At 45.2% G+C, this 26,672-nt stretch overlaps 2 protein-coding genes across 2 annotated transcripts in view; both read right to left on the reverse strand.

The window, feature by feature from the left end:
- Positions 1-26,672, reverse strand: part of LOC115402059 (NACHT, LRR and PYD domains-containing protein 4C-like) — an 868,403-nt gene that overhangs the window by 723,325 nt on the left and 118,406 nt on the right. The gene's annotated exons all lie outside the window — the stretch shown is intronic.
- LOC115402065 (NLR family CARD domain-containing protein 3-like) overlaps positions 1-26,672 on the reverse strand; it is a gene marked incomplete at its 5' end in the record, with an annotated part of 50,758 nt that overhangs the window by 3,337 nt on the left and 20,749 nt on the right. The window contains 4 exons of the mRNA XM_030110493.1: positions 7,921-8,103; positions 8,931-9,113; positions 9,691-9,864; positions 10,393-11,948. Coding sequence (XP_029966353.1) covers positions 7,921-8,103; positions 8,931-9,113; positions 9,691-9,864; positions 10,393-11,948 — 2,096 coding nt within the window. The remainder of the gene's footprint in view (positions 1-7,920; positions 8,104-8,930; positions 9,114-9,690; positions 9,865-10,392; positions 11,949-26,672) is intronic.

Here is a 26,672-nt window from a genome sequence, read left to right on the forward strand (position 1 = left end):
ACAATCCCTCGCATCACACCACGCTCGCACCGCTTGGGCGTGCCGAGCGCAGCTCCTCTCCTCCAACACGGCCGATCCACCTGCAGTACACCTGCCGATGTCAGACGCGGAGCACCTGGGCTGCCGGGAATGCTGTGACTGCGGTAACACATCCCACACCCGGCACCCGGGGACCCAACACAGTCGGAGCACTGTCCAGCACCCCTCCCAGGGACTCCAAGAAGGCCGGGGACGCTGCATTGCTGTTCGGCCCGTAAGCCGAGACAACAGTGAGGCACCTGTCCCCGACCCGAAGCCGCAGGGATACGACCCTCTCGTTCACTGGGGTGAACTCCAACACATGGCGGCTGAGCTGCGGGGCTATAAGCAAACCCACACCAGCCCGCCGCCTCTCACCGCGGGCAACGCCAGAGAAGTGGAGAGTCCAGCCCTTCTCGAGAGGTTGGGTTCCAGAGCCCCGGCTATGTGTGGAGGTGAGCCCGACTATATCTAGCCGGTACCTCTCAACCTCCCTCACAAGCTCGGGCTCCTTCCCCACCAACGAGGTAACATTCCATGTCCCTAGAGCGAGTCTCTGTGTCTGAGGATTGGGTCGCCGGGCACCCTGCCGTCAACTGCCACCCAATCCACATTGCACCCGGCCCCTACGGTTCCCTCGGTGGGTGGTGAGCCCAACGGAGGTCAGGCCCACGTCGTCCCTTCGGGCTGAGCCCGGCCGGGTCCCGTGGGCAAAGGCCCGGCCACCAGGTGCTCACTTACGAGCCCCAACCCCAGGCCACTCACATCAATGTATTGGAAATGACTGCGGTGCAGCAGGTGTTACTTCATTTCCAGCATCTTGGTCAGGTCAGACAACACCATGGTGGTGGCCTACCTGAACAGGCAGGGGGGGAACAAATCCCCTCCCCTGCATCGCAAGGCGGCAGAGATTCTGCTGTGGTCAGACCGCCACCTATCCTCTCTGAGAACATGACACGTGCCAGGCGCACTCAATGTCGGCGCGGACAGGATGTCTCGGGGAGGCCCACTTCCCGAAGAATGGTGTCTGTCGCCCCGAATGGTAACCCGGATCTGGCACAGGTTCGGCCGTCCGATGGCCGACCTTTTCGTCAGTGCACAGTGCCCACTCTGGTTCTCGCTCAGGTCGTCAGACGAACCCCCTCTCGGGGTAGTAGAATGGGCTCACGGGCTCAGGCCTCTGCTGCTCTGTGCAGAGGTGTCACGGTGGGTGACATCTGCCAAGCTGCTTCTTGGGCTTCTGCGTCTATCATAAATATGCAAATAGATTGAAAAGATCAACACAGAGAAGTTCATTTATTTGTTTAAAACAGAATATTTCATTTCATTTTAAGAGTGGCAAAAATGTTTTTCTGAAATTGTACAAGATTTGGGTGACATGAGAAGTTCACGTGATAGTGTGACCAATAAGACGACACCAGGGCGTACTGAACTGTCACGTCACTGTTTCTTAAAAGCGGGATCCTGGACTAATGAGAGCCCTGTATTGTGCCCTGTGCCTGGAGTGTGTGTGTGAACTGTGAGCCTCTGGTGAGTAACTTTTACTGAAGTTAGTCTGATAAATGGAGTAAAATGTGTTGCTTTTGTTAATGTTAATATGGATCAATGAGGCATTATTTCAATGAATGTGGGAGTTAAAAAAATGTTTTATACGACAGTGTTTTGTTTACAGCTGCCCTCATTCTGTGTTTTTTTAGTGAGTGGCGGTAAAAAAAGAAAGATAAAAGAGGGAAAGAAATGTTCATCCATTTTGCTTCATGTTAAAGCTATAGTGTGTAACTTTAAAACGTCTATGAATGTCCTTTTTAGCCAAGCCACTGCTAGTGGAGATGACAAAATGCAGATTAAGCCGATCGGCTCCTCTAACATGTCGCGGGATTTTTCAATATATATAATTCTTGCTATGCGTGTCGACCGGCGACATTCCCGCGCTGGTGTGCAGGAAATTACGCATTTTACGTCACAAGAAGGGAGGGGGAGGACGGGGAGGGTCTCATAGCAACAGGCCCAGCTCAGGCAGAATGAGGAAGCGGCATGGCAGTTAATCCAAAGAAACGGCCGAGAAAGAGTCCTGAAGTGGATCCTACCACCAAAAAAAAAAAAGCCTGGACGGTCGGCAGGATTGCTGGCGAAGGAAAGTGACAGACAGAGAAGGCAAACGAGGATTTGTATTGGCGTGGCTTTTCCTCAGTGGAGAGCATTGAAAGCAGAAAAAGAAAACCATAATAACCTCTTCGGAAGAGTCCATCTTTTTTTCAAAAACTGTCCTTATTCACAGAGAATAAAAACCGTTTCCAGCAGTGATTCGCGCTGTAGAAACGCAGCGGCAGCCGTGGCAGTGGTTGAGGGGAGAGAAGGGGGGGGGGGGGGGGGGGGGGGGACACCTGGGCGTCCGTCATATGGGAGCGCCGGCTTTATTGTTGTAAGAATTCCACTAGAGGGCGACCGAAGTTACGCACTATGGCTTTAAAACTGAGAAATGTGATCAGTTCATTGAATTTACAGTAAAAAGTGGTTAAGAAGCTGTGTTACAAGGTATATGTATAGGAATGTGTGTTTATATGTATCTGTTTAAATGTAAAAGTATATTTTGTTTATGAAAACAACACAGTGACCCTGTTTTTGGCCTTTGCGGGCCGGGTCTTTTTCTTTGTCTTTTTCTTGTCTTCCTTTGTTTTCATTCCCTTCCTATGTATGGATTCCTGTGCTGATCTGCAAGACGACTTCTTCTAGTAGGGATTCTTCCGGTGTCTGTAAAGGTAACACGGGACCTCAGTGGTTGTGGCGGGCCAACCCAAGCAGAAAAAAAACACAGAGACTGATTAATTTAACAAAATAAGGGACTGATTTATTGATTGTGGTTGATATCTTTTGTCTGGAGACCTGAAAAGCTAAAATTGTTTTGTTATAATTTATTTTTCTACAACTGTTTTTTTTTTTTTTTTGTTCAATACAATCTATTTATATATTTATTTTTGGCACGTGTGAGATTCTTTATTCAGTCACTCATTGCAATTTGTCGACGCTCCCTTTCTCCTGTAGCGACCCAGACTTCTGAATACTGGTCCACAAGGTAATTGAAGCACTGATGGAATACATATCTGTATCTCCCAGTCTTTAACCATTAACAGTTAGAGCTGAGGCAGGTCACACATATCGCACCTGTAGCTGCAGGTGGGATCGAGAAGCCCTTGCAGTGGACTGTGAGGTAGCACCAGGTGTCAGTGTTTACACAGAGCTTGTAGCAGAGCTGATGCTTGGTTCAGGCTCTGATACAGTGGGCTGAGGTTTGACTCACTGATTGTATTTCAGTGATGTCTTTTTTTTCACAGTGTCAACATTTGTCATGTCCCGGAATCCAAAGTTTTTAAATCTTGCATCCAAGTAGATGCTAACACCAAGACTGTAAAATGTTTCAATTCCTGTAAAAATGGTGTTGGCACTATGCTGACAACACAGCACGAGCTTGTTACCCTGGGCATCAAGAGTTGCAGTTGACCACAGAAGAAGTGTCACCAGAAGGATCTCTTTTGTAATAGACACATTTTTCAGCTGATACCTCCCTCAGAACTTCTTCAGATGGTCTCAAGGCATCCAGTGTGAGACCAACCAAGGACCAACCTTCCTCGGTCAAGCAAAGTGAGCTTCTTTCCAAAAAGACAAAGAGCAGTAGTCACGGCGTCCTTCTTTTCAAGCACTCTTTAAAACATGTAGAACACAGAGTTCCACCTTATTTCAACAGACTGAATGAGCTTGTGCTCTGGAAATATCTGTTGCTTTTGGATTTCCCTGAGCTTCTCCATTGCATTTGTGCTGTGATGGAAAAATGCTACTATAGCACTGTGCCTCTGCTGGATGTCTAAAAGCTCAGGGATGGCCTTAAATTAGTGTTTGACAACGAGATTTATTGTGTGTGCGAAACACGGGTAATGTGCCCACCCTGCTTTGAGCACTGCAGCCACCAAATTGGCACCACTGTCTGTTATCACTGCCTGGATTTTGACGGTTATATCTATTTATCTGCAATTCTTTTTTAGCTCAGCGCAAAAATTGTCTGCAGTGTGCTTCCCAGAAAAGGCACAGGTTTCAAGCACATATGCTTGCATTTCCCAGTTGTCGTCAATAACATGAAATGTCACAGTTAAATAAGGCTCTGTCGCTCCAGATGTCCACATGTCAGTTGTTAATACGACACTGCTGGCAGAATCCAGACATTTCAGACATTTCTTATATTCTTAAAGACATTTCTTCGTACAATCACTGATATACATTAACTTACATATTGTGGTTTTTATTCTTTTCTGTTTTGAACATTAACAGTTCGGGGTTTTTTTATATTAATGTTGTTGAAGTCTGAATTCTCAGTTTTCACCTCTTCTCTACAGAACTCCAAATCCTTCAACATCTGTTTCCTGAATCTTTTCTAACTTTGGTTTTAAATGTCAGCTGAAATGAGGAGTGAGTTCTTCTCCATTGGTTGGGCTCATTTTTTGAAACTGAAATCACATTTTCAAACCTCTAAGATCTTTTGGCTCAGCAGTCTCACAGTTCAGCTCGACGCTATAGTTCACTTTCTGAAGCTCATCTCTCTCCCAGAACTGTTCACTCATGGTTCAAAGCTACATTTCTTTCCCATATAAACAGTCAAGCATCTCCAAAATGTAAAGATCCTTCTCAACAGCATTGGCTCATTTTTCCAAACAGACCAGACGTTCTCAGTTCTCTTGGTTCTCTTGTCAAAAACAGCCTGGACAGTTCAGCAGAACCACATGGTTCACCTGTCAAAGACCAGACCTCTTCAGAACAGTTCACTCAGGTGGAAAAACTACATTTGTTTCTCAAACAAATGATCAAAGTCTTCAAAAAGCTTCGTCTCTTTGTCATCGTGAGTCACTGACAGTCAGAATGTAGAGATGTTTTGTCTTTAAGGCAGAGGAACATTGAAATATCCCTCATCTACCTTTCAGTCTGAGCCCAGTCCTTCATTCACAATCATTACTGTGAAAGTTTTTTGTTTTTCACAGGAAGAAGAACCTTCAATTTATGACTCACACTTTGCTCTCATACTTCCAAGGAAATAATTATTTTATTTACACACAAAGTAACTTCATCCATCAGAGTTCAACATACTGTAATACACACACAAAAGGAGCAAACAAATGAACAAAAAGGAAAACTGTATGAAGCCCACAGTGCTGTAAATAAAGCTGGAGTTTAACAGCTCACTGCTTCACTGCTCACCCCCCTGACTGTCCTCCTCACCTTCATGTAAACAGATCCACGTCTGATCTTCACAGTACTGCAGTTTGTTCTTGACAGATTTTGACAGTTGATCAGACTATTGATCACTGATACAATGAAATACTGCTCATATGTTTTGGAGAGAACAACCATGAGACTGAGAATCTATCAATCAGTTGAGATCAACATGATCTATTCACTTGGAAATTGTGTTAAATCGAGCCTGACTGTGCTTCATAAGTTGCAAAGATGCTCTGAGACACTGAGACATGGCCAAAGCTATTTACAATGTGGTGAAATGAAGGGAAACACTTGGCCTGGTCACAATCTTCCTGTGAAATGTATTGTGTGTGTTGTTATTGTCTTCTAATGTGGTGTAGGCTCGTGTTTGAATGCGTTTGACAGTGTGTTTGGACAGCCAATGGCTTACTGAAACAACAATATGCATTTATTTCTGCATGTTTCATTGATCATCTTCGCCAAGATGATTTGATGTAAGGTTTTTTGTAGGAAAAAGGGCGTTATATCTGGTCAAAACAAGATTGTTTGAATTTTAGGAGCTTCATTTTCAAAGGAAATCAGAAATATATTGAAATACTGTGATGTTTTTTGATAATGGATGTGATTACTTTTATTTTGCAGGTTGTTTCGTGCAAATTCGAGCTGTGGGGGCCGAGCTGTGTTCCGCGAAGCTGGAAGCTCAACTCGTTATATATTTCTCTATTTCAGCTGATTTTTGACTTAATGGAGACTTATTTTTTTAAATAAGCACAATATAAGCCAAGGCCATGTCTAAAATATATCTATTATGGTATTGGATCAGTTTCTGACCAAAAATAGCATCAGCAATATACTATCTATGAAGTTACAAAGGCTGAACTAATATAGTATCTCGATGTCCAGAATTTCCGGAAGTGTCCGTACCCCTATCCAGTTCCTCATTCCTACTATGTATTTGGCTTGAGCTGAATGTTCTATTTTATATACCTGGGCAGCACTATTTGAATGATGACATGTTGTGGATATAGTGCACACAATTAATATTACAACAGTTGCAAATGGGATCTGTTGTTTGCAATTGTAGTGTCCGTACCCCATGTAGTGTCCATACCCTCGCATTTTGTTATTCCACTTAGAAGTTGAAATTCTTGATATTATTGGAACATGTGAGCATGTTGAAAAGGGGTGTATTTATCGACAACTCCCAAGACAACATATTTGCCTAAAAGTACATATTTTACCCACAGAAAACTAACGCAGAGAATCGAAGCAAGGACTTTGAATTCCAAAATTCCTCTTTTTGAATAACTCGCATAATGCTACGGGAAAATTCTCATTTGGTAAATTTGGTAATGGTAATTGCCAGATAATTTAAACAACAATTTCAGTGATTTTATGTTATTTCACTGCACTACCTGCTAGAGGTCGACCGATTCATCGGATTGGCCGATTCATCGGCCCGATAGGACGTTTTACAAACTTCTGAGTGTCAAGATTTCAGAAATAATGCAGTTGTTGTTCATTTGATACAAATCAGTTAAGAAACATAAATTACAGCAATCCAGCAATGTGCAAATTGTATGTGCAGACATTTATATTAAGTTTGCAGAAAAGATCATTTATTTTCCACATATTTCATCACATTTGCACGTTATAGAGTCTTTTGTGGTCATTTGATGGGCAATAAAGCAGAGTTCTGTTCATATATTTTACTAAATTAAACAAACAACTGAGTTTATTAAGTTGTAGTGACGCTCTTCATCTGTTTTAAGTCTTGTCATGCTATCCAAGTCATGCTAATGTAGAGTCCATACCCCATTTTACCTCGACATCTTTAACTGATCACCATTTCACGACCAAATAAGATTACTGGATGAATTTTTTTGCATCTGATTGCTCAAAAACTGTAGTATAGTGAAAATAAAAATTGGCACAGTTTGTTGAGGCTGAATTTTTTTAGTCTGCTGTCCACCTGGAGTCAATGTTGATTGTGACCAGGCCGATTTTCTGTTGTGAGCAGTTACAGAGTAGTTTGGAGGTTTGTCCATGTTGTTTTGAGAATGTCATTTCTGTTTCAAGAAATGAGCCAAAGCAACGGAGAAAAACTGTAATCCCGTTTAGATGAGACTGACCACACTGATCCTTGGTCTCCATTTCTTCTTTAGAAAGTTGGAGCTCCGTGGAAGTGAAAGAAGAACTGGGGTTCTTCTTCTCTCTAATTTGATCTTTGATCTTTCAGAGAGCTCAACTGATGTGAAGACCAAACAGAAGCAGAGCCCAGTGGAGGACATGTCAACAGCCAAGGTTATGGACAGAAAGTCAACAAGTCCAGAGTCTGCAGAGTTGCTGAGAGTCTGGAGCTCCAGCTGGGAGATCAGTGACAGCTGGATCCAGGAGAGATCAGCCTGCTTTGAAAGCTGAAGGTCAACATGGAGCGTGTCAGAGGTTCACAGTCAGTGATCCACTGCAGCAGCTTTCTTCTTCTAGCAAGCTTTGAAATGTGGAGCTGCACATGACTCTGCCACAGTCACAGGACTAAAGACCAGAGAAGAAGCTCCGGTCCTCATTGAGATCCTCTGTGGATCACTCTCAGACCAGCCTGATGTCTGACCTTTATGTCAACACAACTGTACTGAAACACACTTAAACATGGATTCTGACCTCAGAGTCTTCAGACGGCAGAGTGGACTCTGCAGAAAACCACACAGCTGAGAAACTCCTGGATCCTGCAGCTCGCACCCATTCAGGTCCAGATGTTCCAGATGTTTCTGGAGGGAGGGGTTGGACTTCATAGCTGAGGCCACAGAAGAACAGAGGATTATTGGGCTGTCGCCGCACCCCAACCTGAATAAAGAGAGAGAGAAGTGAGATTAGAGGACAAAGTTTGATGTTGAAGTGACTGAGAGCTGAAGAAGGTTCAGACTGGAAGAGTTTAGAAATGTAAAGTCCAAACAGCTGAAGCCTCCAGGAGGAGAGGAGCTCTCATCAACATGCTGCAGAGCTCCTTCTCTCCACTCTCCCTCATCACTGTGTGGAATTTGTTATCATATTATCATAATCTGATTTATATTTCATTTTTGCTGGTGTTTTCTCCCTGTATTTATGTTGAATTTTTGTTGTATACCTATGTTTCAGTGTAATTATACTGAAAGAAAAGGGGCACGCTGTAGTACATCTGTGCATGCGGTACGTGCTGGATCTACTTTTTGCTCAGACGCGATGTTGACTGGTGATGTTGAGCTGTTGTTTACCTGGCAGGACAAACTGTGTTCTTCATAAATAAACGTTGAAGAAACAGTTCTGGAGTGTCTGAAGCGTGAGTAGACGCTGTGTCATCAAGTCAACACACCCTTTACGATAGGAGTTACGATGGGAGCTGGGAGATCAGTGACAGCTGGATCCAGGAGAGATCAGCCTGCTTTGAAAGCTGAAGGTCAACATGGAGCGTGTCAGAGGTTCACAGTCAGTGATCCACTGCAGCAGCTTTCTTCTTCTAGCAAGCTTTGAAATGTGGAGCTGCACACGACTCTGCCACAGTCACAGGACTAAAGACCAGAGAAGAAGCTCCGGTCCTCATTGAGATCCTCTGTGGATCACTCTCAGACCAGCCTGATGTCTGACCTTTATGTCAACACAACTGTACTGAAACACACTTAAACATAGATTCTGACCTCAGAGTCTTCAGACGGCAGAGTGGACTCTGCAGAAAACCACACAGCTGCTCAAATCCTGAATGAAAATCATCGTTCTCACTGAGGTCCAGATGTTTCAGATGTTTCTGGAGGGAGGGGTTGGACTTCAAAGCCGAGGCCAGAGAAGAACTGCTGATCTCTGACAACCAGCAGCTCCTCAACCTTGAATAAAGAGAGAAAGCAGCAGAGTCAATGAGGAGGAACCAATCAGATGTATTGACGGAGAAACGATCAACTCCACATTACTGAGTCCTGATCAATGAGCTGTTCCGTTGCTGTGAATCTTCATCACACACAACATTCACACTCCTCCTCATGTCCACACACATCAGTCAGCTGCTGCTGAGCTCAGTCCACTCTCTCACTGCAGGATCAGAGTCTCAGATCACAGCTGCTGACAAACATTTCTCCTTCTACAACAGTAACAGACAATCAACTGACCTCAGAGTCTGCAGACCACAGAGTGGACTCTGCAGAAAACCACACAGCTGAGAAACTCCTGATTCCTGAATATCATTCCAGCTCAGGTCAGGAAGTGACTGAGAGCAGAAGAAGGTTCAGACTGGAAGAGTTTAGAAATGTAAAGTCCAAACAGCTGAAGCCTCCAGGAGGAGAAGAGCTCTCATCAACATGCTGCAGAGCTCAGTCCACTCTCTGTCCCTCCAACATCTGGAATCTTCCTAAACTCCTCTCAGTCCTTTGACTCCAACAGATTCTAACTTCAAGGCAGTGAACTGACCTCAGAGTCTCCAGTTTACAGTTTGGACTCTCCAGTCCAGAACACAGAATCTTCACTGATGAATCCTCCAGGTCGTTGTCACTCAGGTTCAGATGTTTCAGATGGGAGGGGTCAGACTTCAGAGCTGAGGAGATCACTTCACAGTGAGGATCAGAGAGTCCACAGAGAGAAAGTCTGTAATGAGACACAGAGAGGACAGGACAGGATGAGAGAGGACACTTTGTTGGACTGTTGGACATCAGACCTGCTCTCCTGTAGAAACACCACAACCTGCTACACCGTGCTGCAGGTCTTTAGTCCTGTTCCTGCTGAGTATGACATGAATTATTTCATCAGATGGAAACAGTCTCAAGAAGATCAAGAGAAGATCTGCTGCTTTATTCTCACACTGTCTGAGGGCTGATGAGAGGAATTCAACAAACTGGAAAATATTTGAATGTTCCAGACAAGAACAGAAGCAATGTGGATTAGAACATGAAGGAAGACTGACAGCCTCAGTCTGAACAGATCCTGAGAACTGAGCCCACCTCTGCAGGGGATTGTTGACACCGAGGAACAGCAGTAAATGTAGGGAATAATGGGACGAGTGGACTGATGGGTTCTTCAAGACAGATCACTGAGGAACGTCTCCACAGAGGAACTACAGGAACTACGTTCTACAAACATCACTGAGACATTGATCATGAAGACTTGTGGACTCACTCAGCCTTCCTGCAGTTCTTCACAGCTGGGATCAGTCTCCATCGTCCCTCCTCTGATGTGTTGTAGTTCTCCAGGTTTAACTCCTCCAGGACCTGGTCTGACATCTGCAGCATGTAGGCCAGAGCTGAGCAGTGGATCTCAGAGAGTCTCTTCTCTGATTTGTTCTCTGACTTCAGGAACTCTTGGATCTCCTGATGTACTGAGAGGTCCTTCATCTCCGTCAGACAGTGGAAGATGTTGATGCATCTGTCAGGAGACACATTTTCACTGTTGATCTCCTTCAGGTTCTGGATGACTCTCTGGATGGTTTCTGGACTGATCTCTGTCTGACCCAGCAGACCTTCTAAGAGTCTCTGGTTGGATTCCAGAGAGAGGCCATGAAGGAAGCGGACAAACAGGTCCAGGTGGCCGTTCTGACTCCTGACGGATTTCTCCAGGACGACCACCAGCAAATCATCAAGAGATCTGAAAGCATGATCCTCTCCAAAGAAGGTCTTCAGTACATCTGTCTTCCTGCTGGTGAAACAGTGGAACATGGAGACTGCAGCCAGAAACTCCTGAACACTCAGATGGACGAAGCTGTAGACGGCTTTCTGGAAGATCACAGACTCTCTTCTGAAGATCTGAGTACAGATTCCAGAGTACAGCGAGGCCTCAGTCACATCCAGACCACACTGCTCCAGGTCTTCTTGGTAGAACAGGATGTTTCCTTTGTCCAGATGTTCCAAGGCCATCCTGCCCAGCTTCAGAAGAAGCTCCCTGTCAGCCTCCGTCAGCTCCTGTGGACCCGTCTCAGGTCCTTCATGGTACTTGAGCTTCTTCCTGTGTGTCTGAACCAGCACAAAGTGGGAGTACATGTCAGTCAGGGTCTGGGGCAGCTCTCCTCTCTGCTGTGTGCTCAACATGTGCTCCAGAACTGTAGCAGTGATCCAGCAGAAGACTGGGATTCCACACATGATGTGGAGGCTCCTGGAGGTCTGGATGTGGGAGATGATCCTGCTGCTCAGCTCCTCATCACTCAGCCTCCTCCTGAAGTACTCCTCCTTCTGGGCGTCAGTGAAGCCTCGCACTTCTGTCAGTCTGTCCACACATGTTGGAGGGATCTGATGGGCCGCCGCCGGTCGGGAAGTGATCCAGACCCGAGCCGAGGGCAGCAGATCCCCCCGGATGAGGTTAGTGAGCAGCTCGCTGACTGAAGACTGCTGGGAGACGTCAAGCAGCCGCCGGCTGCTGCTGAAGTCCAGAGAAAGTCTGCTTTCATCCAGACCGTCAAAGATGAACAGCAGCTTGCAGACAGCCAGCTCCTCTGCCGTCAGCTTCTGGAGCGTGGGATGGAAAACAGCCAGCAGCGAGAGGAGGCTGTACGGCCGCTCTCCCAGCAGGTTCAGCTCCCTGAAGGAGAGCACCACCAGCACCCCCACATCCTGGTTCTCCAGGCCCTCGGCCCAGTCCAGACTGAACTTGTGCACCGAGAAGGTTTTTCCACTGCCGGCCACGCCGCTGGTCACAACCACTCGGATGTGTGTGTGCTGCTGGGCTGAGGCTTTGAAGATGTCCTGAACCCTGATGGCAGAGTGACGGAGGCTCTTCTTCCTGATGGCAGAGTGACGGAGGCTCTCCTCCCTGATGGCAGAGTGACGGAGACTCTTCTTCCTGGAAGCTGTCTCCAGAAGCTTCAGCTCAGGTTCCCTCTGAAGCTCCTCACTGTGTTCCTCTGTGATGTGGAGCTCAGTGTAGATCCTGTTGAGGAGGCTTCCTCCTCCTGCTTCATCACTTCCTTCAGTCACACGTTCACATCTCCTCCTCAGACTCTTCTTGTGTTCTTCGAGAAGCTGCTGCAGACCCACACCTGCTCAAAGACAACAACAACAGTCAGACTGCACACAAACAACCAGGGGGCTATTGCACAAAAGTCGGATAAATACATCCAGGATAAATTTAAAATGCGCGGCTTGAGTCAGCCTGGTCGGTGTTTTCTTGGATTAATTGGTTGCACGTTTGCCGAGCCAGGATGAAAAGACGCGGCTTACTCAAGCCAGGTGAGGAGCATCAGGATAAGTGCGCGTTCACAGCGTTCTTCAGAAGACCACGACATCGATCACAGAGTCACAGATTGAAAATGGAACAAGGACGAGCATCTTACTTCACACGGGATGAGCAGCAGTGTGCGGACTGTACCGCGGCTGTCGGGGGGGCTCACTTCAAAAGGGGGGTGCCCCAGAGCAAGGACTTTACACAAAACACGTCCATTAATTTCACTCCATATATTCCAGCCTGTACGTCTGCTTTAAGTGACGTTTAAGGCATAGCGCCCCCACGCTTCAATGGTAAGGACAAGTACTGCATGCAGGCCGCAGCTTTATTAAAGTGAAATAGTGACGCTCAGATCAGACACAAGAAATGGCCTAATTCTGCATGTGATCCATGATTATGGTCATACAAAAATGATAATTATAAAATACAGGAAATACACGGGTGAAACAGCATTTTGCCAATATTTAGGATATTTATTCAAGAATATTTCAACTCTGTGTCCGTGCTATCTAATTGAATCAATTGTCCTCCTGCTGTGTTCTGTTTCATCCCTCATCTGTCATGAAGAACAAACCTGTCGGCCAGAAAAGAACCTGCAGCAGGTGAAAACCAGACATAAAAATATTCTGCAGTCTGGTAAGTTACTTAAGTGTCGCCCAAAGAGCAATTATCACATGAAGTGATAAATTTGTTTCTTCTGAGAATGAATTTCTGTCGGATTTTAGCCGTTAAAAAAGTGGAGTCAGAATGATGTGGGACCCTTTCACTCCTGAAGGTGGAGTCCTGAAATAGGGCGATTTTCCTATTTTCAGGAGACAGTTAAGACAAAATGATGCTGTCTGTTATATTGTCGTCCATTTCAGTGGTGTGAGACATTTATTTTTCCTTTGTTTCTCATTTTACTCATTGTGTAGCCTCAGGGTTGTTTTATTTTATTTCTTATTCTTTATTTTTTACATCAGTGTGGTTTAGTACCAATTTCATCAAGGTTTTTTTTCCCATTGTCTTTACAATAATTGTGAACCTTTTATTGTAGGACTTGTATTAATAAAGAAAGGATTCTGAAACGTCTGTGTTGAAAGTTATTTTGGTCTTCATATAATCTCAGCAACAACATAATACTAAAGTCAACCAGACGTAGTTGCAGATGCAGCGACTACAGCGGTAAGATTTGGCTGCAGGATGATTAAATGATGTAATGTGTAGAAAAATCCAGGAAATGCTGTAAACCACGCCCATTTCTCACATTGTTGACAGCAGTTTAATCTTATCCTGGGTCGTTAGCCTGCTGTGGAGCAGGTTAGCTGCAGAGAATAAATCACCACGGTGACTGGTCCGGGATAAACTTGGCCAGCTTTTGTGCAATCGACTTGAGGCTAACTTCGTCCAGGATAACCACAAGATCGCCACAGGATAACCACAGTTTGCCGGCTTAATCCCTTATCCTGGTGTTGTGCAATAGCCCCCAGCTCTCATGTCTCTACAACACAACAACCAGTCCCAGTTCCTCAGCAGACGCATGTCCACTCTTACTTGGTGCAGCTCTGCTTCTGGATCTTTCTGGCTGCTCCTCACAGACATCACTCCTCCTCTTCCTCTTTCTGTGGACACCAAGCAACATTTCCTCTGAGCAACACAACACAGGAAAGACACAAAGATCCAGCTTCAAAATACTGGAGCTGAATCTGAACGTGAGCTCAACGTCTCTCAGTCTGCCTTTAACGGAAATGAAAGAAAAAAGTTTCTTACTTTGTGTCTGAAGGTCCAGGTTCAACACTGAAGTTTGGTACTAAACTTTTGGACCAGTCACTCTTCAGAGACAACCTTAGAGAGAAATCAGAGGATTTAGAAACAGCTTGAATGGTTCAGTCAGTTCACTGTAAACCCAGTTGTTTATGAAGAGATGAACATGGCAGAGGTCAAAGGTCACACCCACACTGCCCAATCAGGAGTTTGACAGCAGGTCCAAATGTTCTGTTGGCTCCTTGACAGATCAGGAGGTTCTGACAGTTTACACACATTCATTCAACATGTGAGACGTACATGTCCAACCTGGAGAGGAAGGTTCACACACCTTCCACACATGACGGCAACATTAGAAGAGTCAGATCACTCTGTGGTGGCAGGAAGAAACACTGAAGAGAACGCCTGACGGCTCTTACCTGTCCACACCTGACCTGCCCTCCTCTTCATCCACATCTGACATCTTCAGTCACTGAGACAGAGCGCGCACGCAGACGCACACGCACACAAACACACACACACACACACACACACACACACACACACACACACGTTTGTACTTATATCGTTGTGAGGACACTCACTGACATAATGCATTTCCTAGCCCCGTACCCTAACCCTAACCATAAAAAATAAATGCCTAACCCTAACCTCTGCCCCAAACCTAACCTAAACCCAATTGTAACCCTAAATCAAAAACCAAGTCTTAACCCTCAAAAAGGCCAAAAAAGGCCTTTTGAAAAGTGAGGACCGGCAAAAATGTCCTCACTCTGTTGGTGAAATACGAATTTTGGTCCTTACTTTTGGGTATGTACAAGAACACACACACACACACACACACACACACACACACACACACACACACACACACACACACACACACACAGATAACAATAACACAACATCAACTTTCAGCTCAAATCCAGTGACTTCATTCTGAGTGGAGCAGCTCTACTAATAAAGACTAAATTCTACTGCTCCAGTGTTTCTGGGAAAAATCATTTCACCTGCTGTTTGTCCATTTTCTGTTCCACAGATTGATAAAACATGTTCCACATTTGAGGCGAGACAAAGTTCAGTCAGGAACCAATGTTGAAAGAGTCTGACCTTTATTCTGTTGGAGAAAATGAAGAAAGGAGCGGATGTGACTGTATTCTTCATTTGTAGAGCACATTGGACCAGGTCCAGATCTAAATCCACTAGAACTTGACCTCTCTTGACTACATTGGACTAGGTCCACCCCACCAGCCACATCTCGGCCCCCCCCCCACCACCCACAGCCCCGACCCCACACAGATGCAGACAGATATGTATGGATGCGATGGATGGATGGATGCATGTTGGCTCCGTCGATCTCGAGAGATCATGGACAAGCCGGGGCGAAGTTATGGAGGAACGACAGATCCCCCTTCTCAGCCTCGCTGGTAGTGTCCAACGGAAGAGACAGGCCCATACAGTTGGTACCAACTTGGCTACAGGAGTTTCTGGAAGGTACCGTAACACGAGGACCAATTGCCTTCAGGGCTCCACTTCAAATTTTCTGTAGGGGAGGTCTCCCTTTGCCTTTGTCACTCCAGTGACGACCACAAGGCAGTGGTGCTATTTTACCAATAACTGGGGATTGCGACATGCAGACCGGGGGACACAGGAATCAAACTAATAACTTCCCAATTGTAAGATGACTGCTCTCCCCACTCGACATCAGCTGCCCCATTAATCATGATGATGGCTGTGATATTGACCGTATCAATATAATAATGATGATCGAAATTATACATTGATGACTGAATCAGAAATACAATCCTAAAACAAACCCATCAATAACAACCTCAATCAGCCTGAACAGTTCCTGAGCAGCTTTTGTTCTGTTTATGCCTGTCTGTCCTCCAGAAATCACAGCTGATTGGTTTCTGATCACTTTCATGGTGAAAACATGTGGTTCTCCTGCAGATTTCATGGCTGTGGGGCCAGAGGGACCTCAGCAAGATGGCCGCCGCTAAGGCACATGACCTCCAGCTGCGTCAGGATGTCATGATATCTTTGGCCCCGCCCCCTGCTATGGGTGAAGTTTCTCCCTTTTTCTCAACAGTCAATGGTTTGGATCAGAAAGTGACTGAACTCTGTTTCAGGCTCTGCCACTGGGGAGTTGAGGAGCTGACAAGAACAAACCAGAGACTGAAATCATTCTGAGGAAAGAGAGAAAAATAACTGAAGGACTTCAATCACTTTTTTACTTTCACTTTCAACACGAGTCTCAGTTCTCAGCGAGAAAATAGAGATAAATAAACCAAGCAGGGAAATTCGGAGCAAATGTCAAGCCTGAAATCAGTCCATCGTCCAGTTTCCAGCTCTGAATGACTCTAAAAGTAGCTGAACATCGTGACACAAGGAGACAGAGAGGCCATTAAAACTCACCGTTTGTCCTCTGGACCAGTCAGATGGAGCAGAAATCCGAGAGGCAGAGAGATATCTCTCTGACCTCTGCAGTTAGAACGGCGGCTTTATATCAGAGTCGCGATGAAAAAGAGAAGAAAGCTGTGAAGTGAAGGCGCGCACTTCTCTCCACCAGTGGAACAGGAAGTGTTTGAAAGGAGATGCAGTGCTGCTCTGGTGCGGAAATGCAACGGGTTGCCAGGTCTGACAGGAAATCAGCCCACACAGTTCAAAACAGACGCAGCAAGTTCAACAGTGCCGCTGCTGCCAAGGTAGGGGATGCTGAGAAACACGTGATCATTCAGGGAAGCACGCGCGTGCGGACGTGTGTGTGCCAATCTGTCTGTCCTGAGTAAGAGCTGTAAGTGAGTAAAAGAAAGTCACCACAATCTTCAAAAGTTGTTTGGAATTAGGTTTTCAAATGTGTCAAAAAAAAAAAATCAGCTAATTTAAAAAATTGATGAATGTATTCAGACCTATCAGTGTGTACAAAGATATTCAGAGTTGAAAAATAGACACAATCAGTTTGAAGAGCTAAAAATACAGACAGCTCAAACAGCCTGTCTAGAACCTTGGTTCTCAAACTGTGGTACGCGTACCACTGGTGGCACGTGAGCTCCCTCTAGTGGTATGCGGGGGAATCACAGAAATATATATAGTCTCTGAAAATTAGTTAAAGCAGAACTATGCAACTTTTTTACCTCAATAAATGTTTTTCAGAATCCCTGTGGGGGGAAACAAAGACTTGTCACGGTGATTCACCTGTCCGTCTATTGCCCCCAGGGTCTGTGTCCTGAAAACAGCACTTGTAACTTTCAGAGGAGCGGACCCGACTACATCTCGCGAGAACAAACCTGCTTTACGGCACTCATACGGGAGTACAAGTATAAAAGCGCGTAAAACAAACATGAAACCCTCGCGAGTGTCAGCAATGCCACCCTTAGGTGCTCACGGAGGGCAGAACCAAAGAGACAGAAAAAAAACTTTGTCTAACGAGCGGAAAACAAGAAAACGGGAGTGGGACGCTCTCTGCACGGGGGCGGGGGTGGGGGAGGGGGGGTGATGTGGAGAACTTTTACGACAGTGAGCTTTCACAGGAGACCAGTAGGGGGAGTGTAAAGCAAATCTTGCATAGTTCTCCTTCAAGTCAAAATGTTCGTAAACAAATATTACCACAAAAATACATAATTTAAAATTAAAATGCATCAAATCAATTGTAATTCACATTCAGTTGTTCTAATTTATTTCTTTGGACTGCGACGTGGTCACGTTCACTCATGTAGTAGCGTGCACATACGTCATCCATGATTAAACTCGATATCTAAACTCCCCTATTTGTCCAAATTGTTAGAAAAGGTGGTGGCGACACAGCTCACATCTTTTTTACAAGAGTATGACATCTATGACATTTTTCAGTCAGGGTTTCGTAAACACCATTCCACAGAGACTGCCCTGCTGAAAGTGTCCAGTGACATCCTTTTTTTTTTGTTTTAATTTACCCTTGTCCTCTTCGGCAGCTGGGTCTTGCAATATTGTATGATTGTAGCGTTTTACTATCCGAACAGATTTTCATGTTAGCAGCAGGACGACACTGAATCTCCTCCTGCTGCTGCCTTTATTTAAAGCTGGCATCCGGCATGGCTGCCTGTCCAGCAGCCATGCCGGATGGACCCCTTTATCTTGCCCCCCTTTATCTTTCTCTCATGAAAGAGAGAAAGATAAAGGGGGGGGGGGGTCACAACCTATGTACAAATTCACAATACAAAACAGTGTTGTCGATGCACCACATGTAACCAAGAACAATCCCAAACCCCACTCTAGGCAACACCAAAACAGAGCCGACAACCAACACCAAAACTGACAGAACCATACATATATATATATATATATATATATATATATATATATATATATATATATATATATATATATATACACACACACACACATACATATATATTAGGGGTGTCCTCAGATAGTCGACGATTCGATGATTTGTTCGAAGGGGCCTGATTCGACTGCCAATCACGCAGTCGAAGCATCGAAAAAATGTGGTTATTAAAGGAGGACCATTCCATTACAGCTGAATGACTGATTTTACATAGAATTGCTTGGTTTTTTTTTTTTTCCAAATAAACATGATATAAATCCTATTTAATATACATGTTAGCCTATCAAATATACTGTGGAAAAATGTACTTGTACTTTTATTCAATATTCTATCTATTTAGTGTTTGTGAATGAACCACCATGGTGAGTGGCACAATCCGAATTTGCGCAGAGCTCTGTCACAGAGCAGCGTCTTGGTGGTGATTTGGCTTAACTTTAAAAGGCTCACAATGTCGGGGAAAAAAAACAGAACTTCAGACCAAGGCAAAGATGATCCAAAAAAACAGTCAAATGCAAGTTGTGTCCTTTCATATCACTTCACAACAACATGGCTTTCCACCTTAAACGGGTCAGTAGCCAGAGAATTGGGCTAATAAAAGACGGTTCTGTTACTCATTTCTCATTTTTAATGCTGACTTTTATTTTGTTTAATTGTAATATTTTAGGTTATTATTATATTATTTTTATTTATCTAAAAGGCTAATTCTATTTAATTTAGTGTTTGTTTTTGCATGGATGTTGCGCTGCGAAACAGACCGACACAGTGCAATTAAGCCTATTTCATTTAATTTGAGCAGATAATGTGAGAAATTGTTTAGCCAAAAATGTGAGCTTATCTGCAGAGATGGTAGATATAAATAAATAACATGCTTTAGCCCGTTTGTTAGAAGTGGGTTTGGTTCTGGTCATTTGGACTATACTTCATTTGTTTGATGTTTAGAGTTACCGACACTTTGTTCCAATCTATGTTTCAGCGTGTAGGAAAAAAAAAAGTGTTGTTTTACCTGCCTGCGCTGTTTTTTTTTTTTTGTTTGTTTGTTTGTTTTGTTTAATTTTTTTATTATTAGTGCAATCAGGGCCGACTGTTTGCATTGGCGCCCGTGAGCACCGCTCTGCACTGTGCTGCGCTCCGATGCCCGTGTAGGCACGCTTCACATCAGAGAGCCAAGCCGCTCCCCCAGGCAGACGCCCACGCTCCGGTTCAGAAATGGGGCAGAGGAAAGCCCCGGCCGGGGACCCCGGCGGTCCCGGGGCCCGGGCCCCGCGGAGCCACGACTGGCAGGAGCCGGTCCACCCTGGGCACCGGACGCCCGGGGCGGGCAGAGCCGAGAGCCCAAGGCCCAAGAGCCAACCCCCCACACAGGCGGAAGGCCATGACCCACCCGGGAGAACCGGCCCACACGGGCGGCTACCCACCCCAGGCCAGTACACCCCCCAGTGCTCCAGCCACGCACCCCGAGATCCAGGCCACACACACACACGGAGTCCACTCTAACCCAAACACACTCACCTTCCCACATCATCCAACCGTCATGTCCTGTGGAAGACCCCCCGGAAGGCAAGGGAACACCAAACCCCACATCCAGGAAACGGGGGCGCAGAAGACCCCATTGACCTAACGAAAATAAAAACCATACTTAAGGATCTCCAGTATGCGAGACCAGCATCAACAGGAGGTCCCACATTACACCCGTGTTAAAATCCCTCCACTGGCTCCCTGTTACATTCCGTATTCAGTTTAACTCTTTAAGCTCGGGGCCATTTTCGCCTAAAAGTTCAACTAAAGACGTACCCAAAGTAAACTGAATGCTGTTCTTGAACTGTTTGGAGTACATGCATGGTTGGGGTCTCATTTGAAAGCTGACAATCTGTATTTTCACCCAGTGCAGTCAGAATTACTCTAGGTGCTACTGGCACATATTTATGTTGCAGCACACTGAATTAGGATGAATTTCATTCTCGCCTGAATTTTTTTCCCTCATAAAACACCTGGAAATAAGTGTGGAAGCACTGAAATAGCTTGAAAACACAATTTTGCTAAAGCCTGGGGTCTTACATAGTTCAGTTCAAAATGTCAGAGCAGTACTACAAGAAATGAGTGTTTCACACATGTATTTGTACTGCTATGCCCCGACGTGGTCAATTTTGGACATCCTCTGTATACCCTCTGGATGCCCTCTGTACAATGGTATATGTTGGTTTTTGGCCCGTTTTTACATTATTTTCACTCCAAAAACTCATAAAGTTCTCAAAAAATCACTTCAGATAGGCTTCAGTGTGGGATAAGGCCCTCAGACTGAGAGGAGCAGGGATAGACAGCAGGTGCATCCCTCAGCAGATGTCTGAGAAGTCAAAACCCCGCTCGCGGGCCAGCCAGCCATTCAGCAAGCTCATTGGCTACCAGCCCTGTCAGTCAAACGTTTCCACTGACGTGATTGGCTCAGAATTCAATGATGACGACCAATGACGTGGGTCCATCAGTCTCGGCAGCGGTTGGCTGGTTAGCCGTTGGAGGGAGGGATAAGTCACTTGATTGGTTGATGTGACGAACAGGGCGTTCGTCACTGGTGAAATGCACTGCACTTTGCACACAGACACTTTTTTCTATCATTCACATTGCACTAATGCACACAGCACTTTAAAGAAGGCTAATTTGCACATTAAGAATAATTTGCACAACGATTGTCATTTTAAATTGTTTATTTATTTATTGGAAACCGTTTGTCTGTGGGTCTGGTCGGGTGTGGCGGCGGACCTGCAAGACAAACAAATGACAAATGAAATTGGAAACGTGCAATATATGTGCTTGGTTTTCATTAGCTTTTCTTTTCGGTGTTGTCATGCATGCAGTGAGTGTGGAGAAGGTGTTGGGTGTGTGAATGTGGTGACGTGTGTGTGTGATTTTAACTCACCTTTCTGCTCTTGTGTCCAGGAGTGGTGTCCAGCCAAAAGATTCCCCGGGGGACGGACACCACTAAAGAAAGTTCTGGGCTGGACCAAGAGTGGAAATGGGTGGGGGGTGGTTTCACGGATTTTAGATATGGTTTAGGATTTCATGTATTTATTTGGGGTCGTTAGTTTGGTTTATCCTTAAGTATGGGTTTTGTTTTCGTTAGGTTAATATTATGAGTTTATAGTGGAGGATTTTAACATAGTTTTAGAGATCTGATATCATGTTTTATACGTCCTGGAGTTTTTATGGTTTTAGCCTATTAAGCTGGGTGTACTTAACGGCCCGAAGACCCTCAGTAGAGGGAGACCTGTGATTGTGTTGGCGGCAGCTGTGAGCTGTGAGCTGCAGCCCGACTCTGGAAATCCTCCAATGCACCTTTTTGCACTTTTGGCACTTCTGAACTTTATCTTTGATTTCTGCACAGGAAAATAAAAAAGAAGTGGACCACTCAACTTCGACTCATCTCTTCGTGCTCACTGTTCCTCCGCCGCTCACACCACGCTGTTTACAGTTGAAATATGATGAATAAGCAACGGAAACCGTTCAGTCGCCATATTGGATATCCTCAGAGTGAGTGAGAGAGGTCTGGATGAAAGTATCTGATAAAAAAAATAGATTATCCGACGTGCACGCGGAGAGACGCGCCGCGTGCGCGCGTGGTGGAGCGTCTAATTCTGGATTATTTGCTTATTTCAAGACATGTTTTGGACAAAAGGCTATACTTTCTAGCTTTGTCTGGATGCATACATTTGGACTGTGGCAGTTTTTGCTGGATTATCTGGATTATGGATCATCTGTGATCAGTTATGAGCCTCCAAAGGTGAGTTGCGCTGTTTCCTTAATTTGCTGTATGTTGGACAAATGTGTTTATATTACCCGCTGTGGTAATCAGATCTGAAAGTGGTTTATACCAGTGGATTCATGAGAATATCAGCTTTCTAACGGTACATAGTACGTCTGTGGAATTTGCAAAATGTGTCTGGATATTTGATAAATTCATCATTGAGCTTAAGGGGTTAAAATCTTGATGCTGACCTTTCGAGCTCTACATGGCCAGGCTCCCATGTATATCAGAAACCTCATCACACCCTACAGCTCAGCCCGAAGCCTGAGGTCCTCTGAGCAGAATCTTCTCAGAATCCCCCGTACTCGTTTCAAAACCAGGGGTGACCGCTCTTTTGCATCCACTGCCCCGCGCCTCTGGAATGAGCTGCGCCCGGACCTGCGCTCCCTGGACTCGGTGGAAGCTTTCAAGAAGCTCTTGAAGACATATTTGTTCCAGAAGGCTTTCTAGACCACCAGTCAGTGTTGTCTTGGCAGGAACATGTACTGTTTATATGTTATGCTGTTATATACTGTGAATCGTTTTTTGTGATTTTTACTCTGTGAAGCACTTTGTGACCGACGTCTGTGAAAAGCGCTATATAAATAAATTTTACTTACTTACTTTACTTACTAAACTAGCTTAGCTTCACCGTCATGTCATGCTAGCATGCAGAGCTGTAATGAGAGGTTCGAAAACTCCACAAATGTGGCTCCAAACAGGAGTTATTAGGAAAAGAAGTGCAGAACAGGAGGAGAATACAACTAGCAGCCCTGCTAAAACTGAAGTTGACGACAGTGAAGCGAGCACAAGGGCTAGTGGCAGCGTAGCCGAAGCGTCACCTGCATAGCAACAAGCGATACTGCATGTGCGTGTGTGCGTGCGTGCGTGTGAGCGAGAGAGAGAGAGAGAAAGAGAGAGAGATGTGAGTAAGTGACAGGGAGGGTTGCCCCTTTGTGTGTGACAGTAGTTCTAGTGTTATGCCTTTGCTAACTGTGACAGACAGAATTAAACAAAAACATAGAGACCAAGAATATTAGAAATATGTCTGTTTCCTGTATAATAATGCATTGGTTTTATATAGCGCTGTTCAGGACACTCAAAGACGCTTTACATTGCATTATTCATTCACACCATAGTGGGTGGTGGTAAGCTACTGCTGTAGCCACAGCTGCCCTGGGGCAGACCGACGGAAGCGAGGCTGCCAATCTGCGCCATCGGCCCCTCCGACCACCACCAACCATTCACTCTCACAACTTTCATACTAGGCAAGGTGGGTGAAGTGTCTTGCCCAAGGACACAATGACATTTTTACGCCTGCGGGAGCGGGGATCGAACCGCCAACCTTCCAGTTATAAGACGACCCGCTCTACCAACTGAGCTATTGTCGCCCCACATGTATGTGTTGTCTTTCGTTGAACAAGCTAGACTTTTTTTTTTTTTCACTTTTGTCATAATGGTGGTACTTGGAAAGCCTAATATTTTCTGAGGTGGTACTTGGTTTAAAAAGTTTGAGAAACACTGGTCAGAAGGTTGCTGCTGAGCCAACGAGTCCAAAGATCTGCTTGTTTTCTCCTGTTCTGGTGTCAGGAGCCAGGGGGAACCCAGAGGCAGACTGGACACCAAGTCGCTGAAAAGAAGGCTGATTACCAGACAAGTCAGGCAGTGGGAACCCAAGCAGAGTCCAAATCCAGATGAGCAGGCCACACCGAAGCAGCTGGAGCTCCAGGCTGCCACAACACATGAACAGGAAGACAGACCAGTGGCCAGGTGAGGCATGTCCAGCAGGACGGACCAACTCACAAACTGCAGAGACCAAACCAAAACCACACGGGCAGGGAGAGGAGCCGAGACACCACGGGGAAAGACTGGACACAGCAGGGAGGCAGGGACGACTGTGGACAGCAGGGGGTAGGGACACGAGGGACGACTGCAGGACAGCAGGAGGATGGAAGACCAGGGACGGTTGTTGTATATAGTATTTTCCTCTAAACAGACATTTTCTGTGGTCTTAAATCTTCATTGGATATTCCAGTCACATGTTTGAGCTCACATTGTTCTCATGATCGACTCTAATAAACCTGCTGCTACTGTTTTTCTGTGTTGCTCATTTTAATCAAATGAATTATTAGAATGATGCCGTCTTTTCTTCTGAAAACATCAATTTCTTCAAATAACTCTTTTCATTGGACGTTACCATCGTGTTTGTGATCCAGTGCAGTCCTTTCCTACATATTAATTTAATAATAATAATTTATTAGTTTTTCCTCAATCACGTTGTTGGAAAAATGCAGTTATTCTCATTGCTTCATGCCAACACTGACTGATTTCTCCTGTCTGAAATATTTAACCCTTAAAGGATAAGTACGGTTTAAACAGCTTTCACATTGTTTATAGAATAAAGTAGAACAATATACTCACCCCGAATGCTTTTCTGATCCGAACAGTGCTTCAGGAGAAATTCAGATCCAAAATCGAGTGGCGCACATTCGTATACTGTTAGCAGATGGGACATTGGTAACACCGCTCCTAAAATGGCTTTAGTCGTCCAAAAACTCATTATTTTCACCAATATTTCATAATAGTCTGCTCATGCCACTCCTCCACGACAGCTCGGTGTCGAGTATGTCATATATGCAGATATATGCTCGGTAAGAAGTGCACGCTGGTCTAGATATCTATGTCTAGGTAAGCTGGAGCTACGGAAGCCGCATTGTTGTTGTGTGTGTTTGACTGCTGATGCTAACGCATGTGTCTGATACCTGCTCTCGGGAATAAATATCCTCACGCTGCCAAACGTCTCTGGACTTCATTCGAACATATTACAAGATACATGTTGTTGTGGTTTTGTTGAACCCTGAACTGAAAGCTTTGTTTACAGCTGCCGCATGCATGTGCAGTGCGGCTCATTGTTTCAGGGGCAACCAGAGGCTACACAACAACTTTCTTCTTCCAGTTTAGTGCAAAATGGACAAATATCAGTCGTGGAGGAACGGCGTGAGCAGACCATGATGAAATACTGGTGAAAATATTGAGTTTTTGGACGACTACAGCCATTTTAGGAGCGATGTTACCGATGCCCTGTCTGCTAGCCGTATACGGATGTCTGCCGCTTGATTTTGGATCTAAATTTCTCCCGAAGCACTGTTCAGATCAGAAAAGCATTCAGGGTGAGTATATTGTTCTACTTCATCTCTACAAACAACATGAAAGCTGTTTAAACCGTAGGCTACTTATCGTTGAAGGGCCCATGAGCCACAGTCTGCCAATGCCCTATTACGAATGCAGTGGAAAATCACTGCCAGCCTGTGAACCCAGAGAAGAATGAGTATTATAGAGTTACCAACCGTTCCTTAAAAAACAGAATCATTACGTATTTGGACGTAAAAGTGTGCGTTCCGTATTGAGCTGAAAAGGAACGCACTTTGTTCCGTATTTTTGTGAGAGTCAAAACGTGAGCGATGGAACATGCACTTTTTAATGAAAACTTACGGTAAATTGTTCACCGGCTCGCTGACGTTCTGTGACCAATGAGCTGACAAACATGGCTTGACAACAAAGAATCACTCTTATCTCATTGGTCAAAAGAAGACTGTTCCGAGACTACGGCAGTTCATTGGCCAATACTCAGTTTCGTCACAGAGCGCATGAGAAGAAGTAAATCAAAACATTAAAGCAGCGCGCAGCATGGCTGATGATGCACACATGCACACCGCTGATAGAGATACACCTTCGACCAGCAATGCATCTACTCCTCCGAGGAAAAAACAAAGAAGGATGCAAAAATACAGAGTGGAATGGGAAAAGGCTAATGACTGGGTCCAAAAAGTGCAGGAGAACAGCTATAAAGCGCACTGCGCTGTGTGTCGACGTGTCTTTTCTATCCGCTAGGAAAGTCGTGACGTAGGCGCCCCCCGCAAGGCACACTTCCGGGGCCATTCGTCTTCAGCGGTCCATTCAAACCTGGTTTGTTCACCGTCAAGATGCCACAGTGTTGTGTCCCTCAGTGTTTTAAAGCTATAGTGCGTAACCTTTAAATTTCTATGAATGTCCGTTTTAGCCAAGCCACTACTAGTGGAGATGACAAAATGCAGATTAAGCCGATCGGCCCCTCTAACATATCGCGGGATTTTTCAATATATATATAATTCTTGCTTTGCTTGTCGACTGGCGACATTCCTGCACTGGCGCACAGGAAATTACGCATTTTACGTCACAACAAGAAGGGAGGGGGAGGACGTGCGGAGGGTCTCATAGCAACAGGCTCAGCTCACAGTCTCAGGCAGACCGAGGAAGTGACATGCTACTTCAGGGTTTCCGCCAGACCTTTTCAGTCCGGGCGCCGCCCGCGCTAAATTGTGCAGCGCCCGGACAACAGAGAGGAGAGAAAAAAAAAAAAAACCT

The sequence above is a fragment of the Salarias fasciatus genome, chromosome 15 (genome assembly GCF_902148845.1).
Source record: "Salarias fasciatus chromosome 15, fSalaFa1.1, whole genome shotgun sequence".
Classification (NCBI taxonomy): Eukaryota; Metazoa; Chordata; class Actinopteri; order Blenniiformes; family Blenniidae; genus Salarias; species Salarias fasciatus.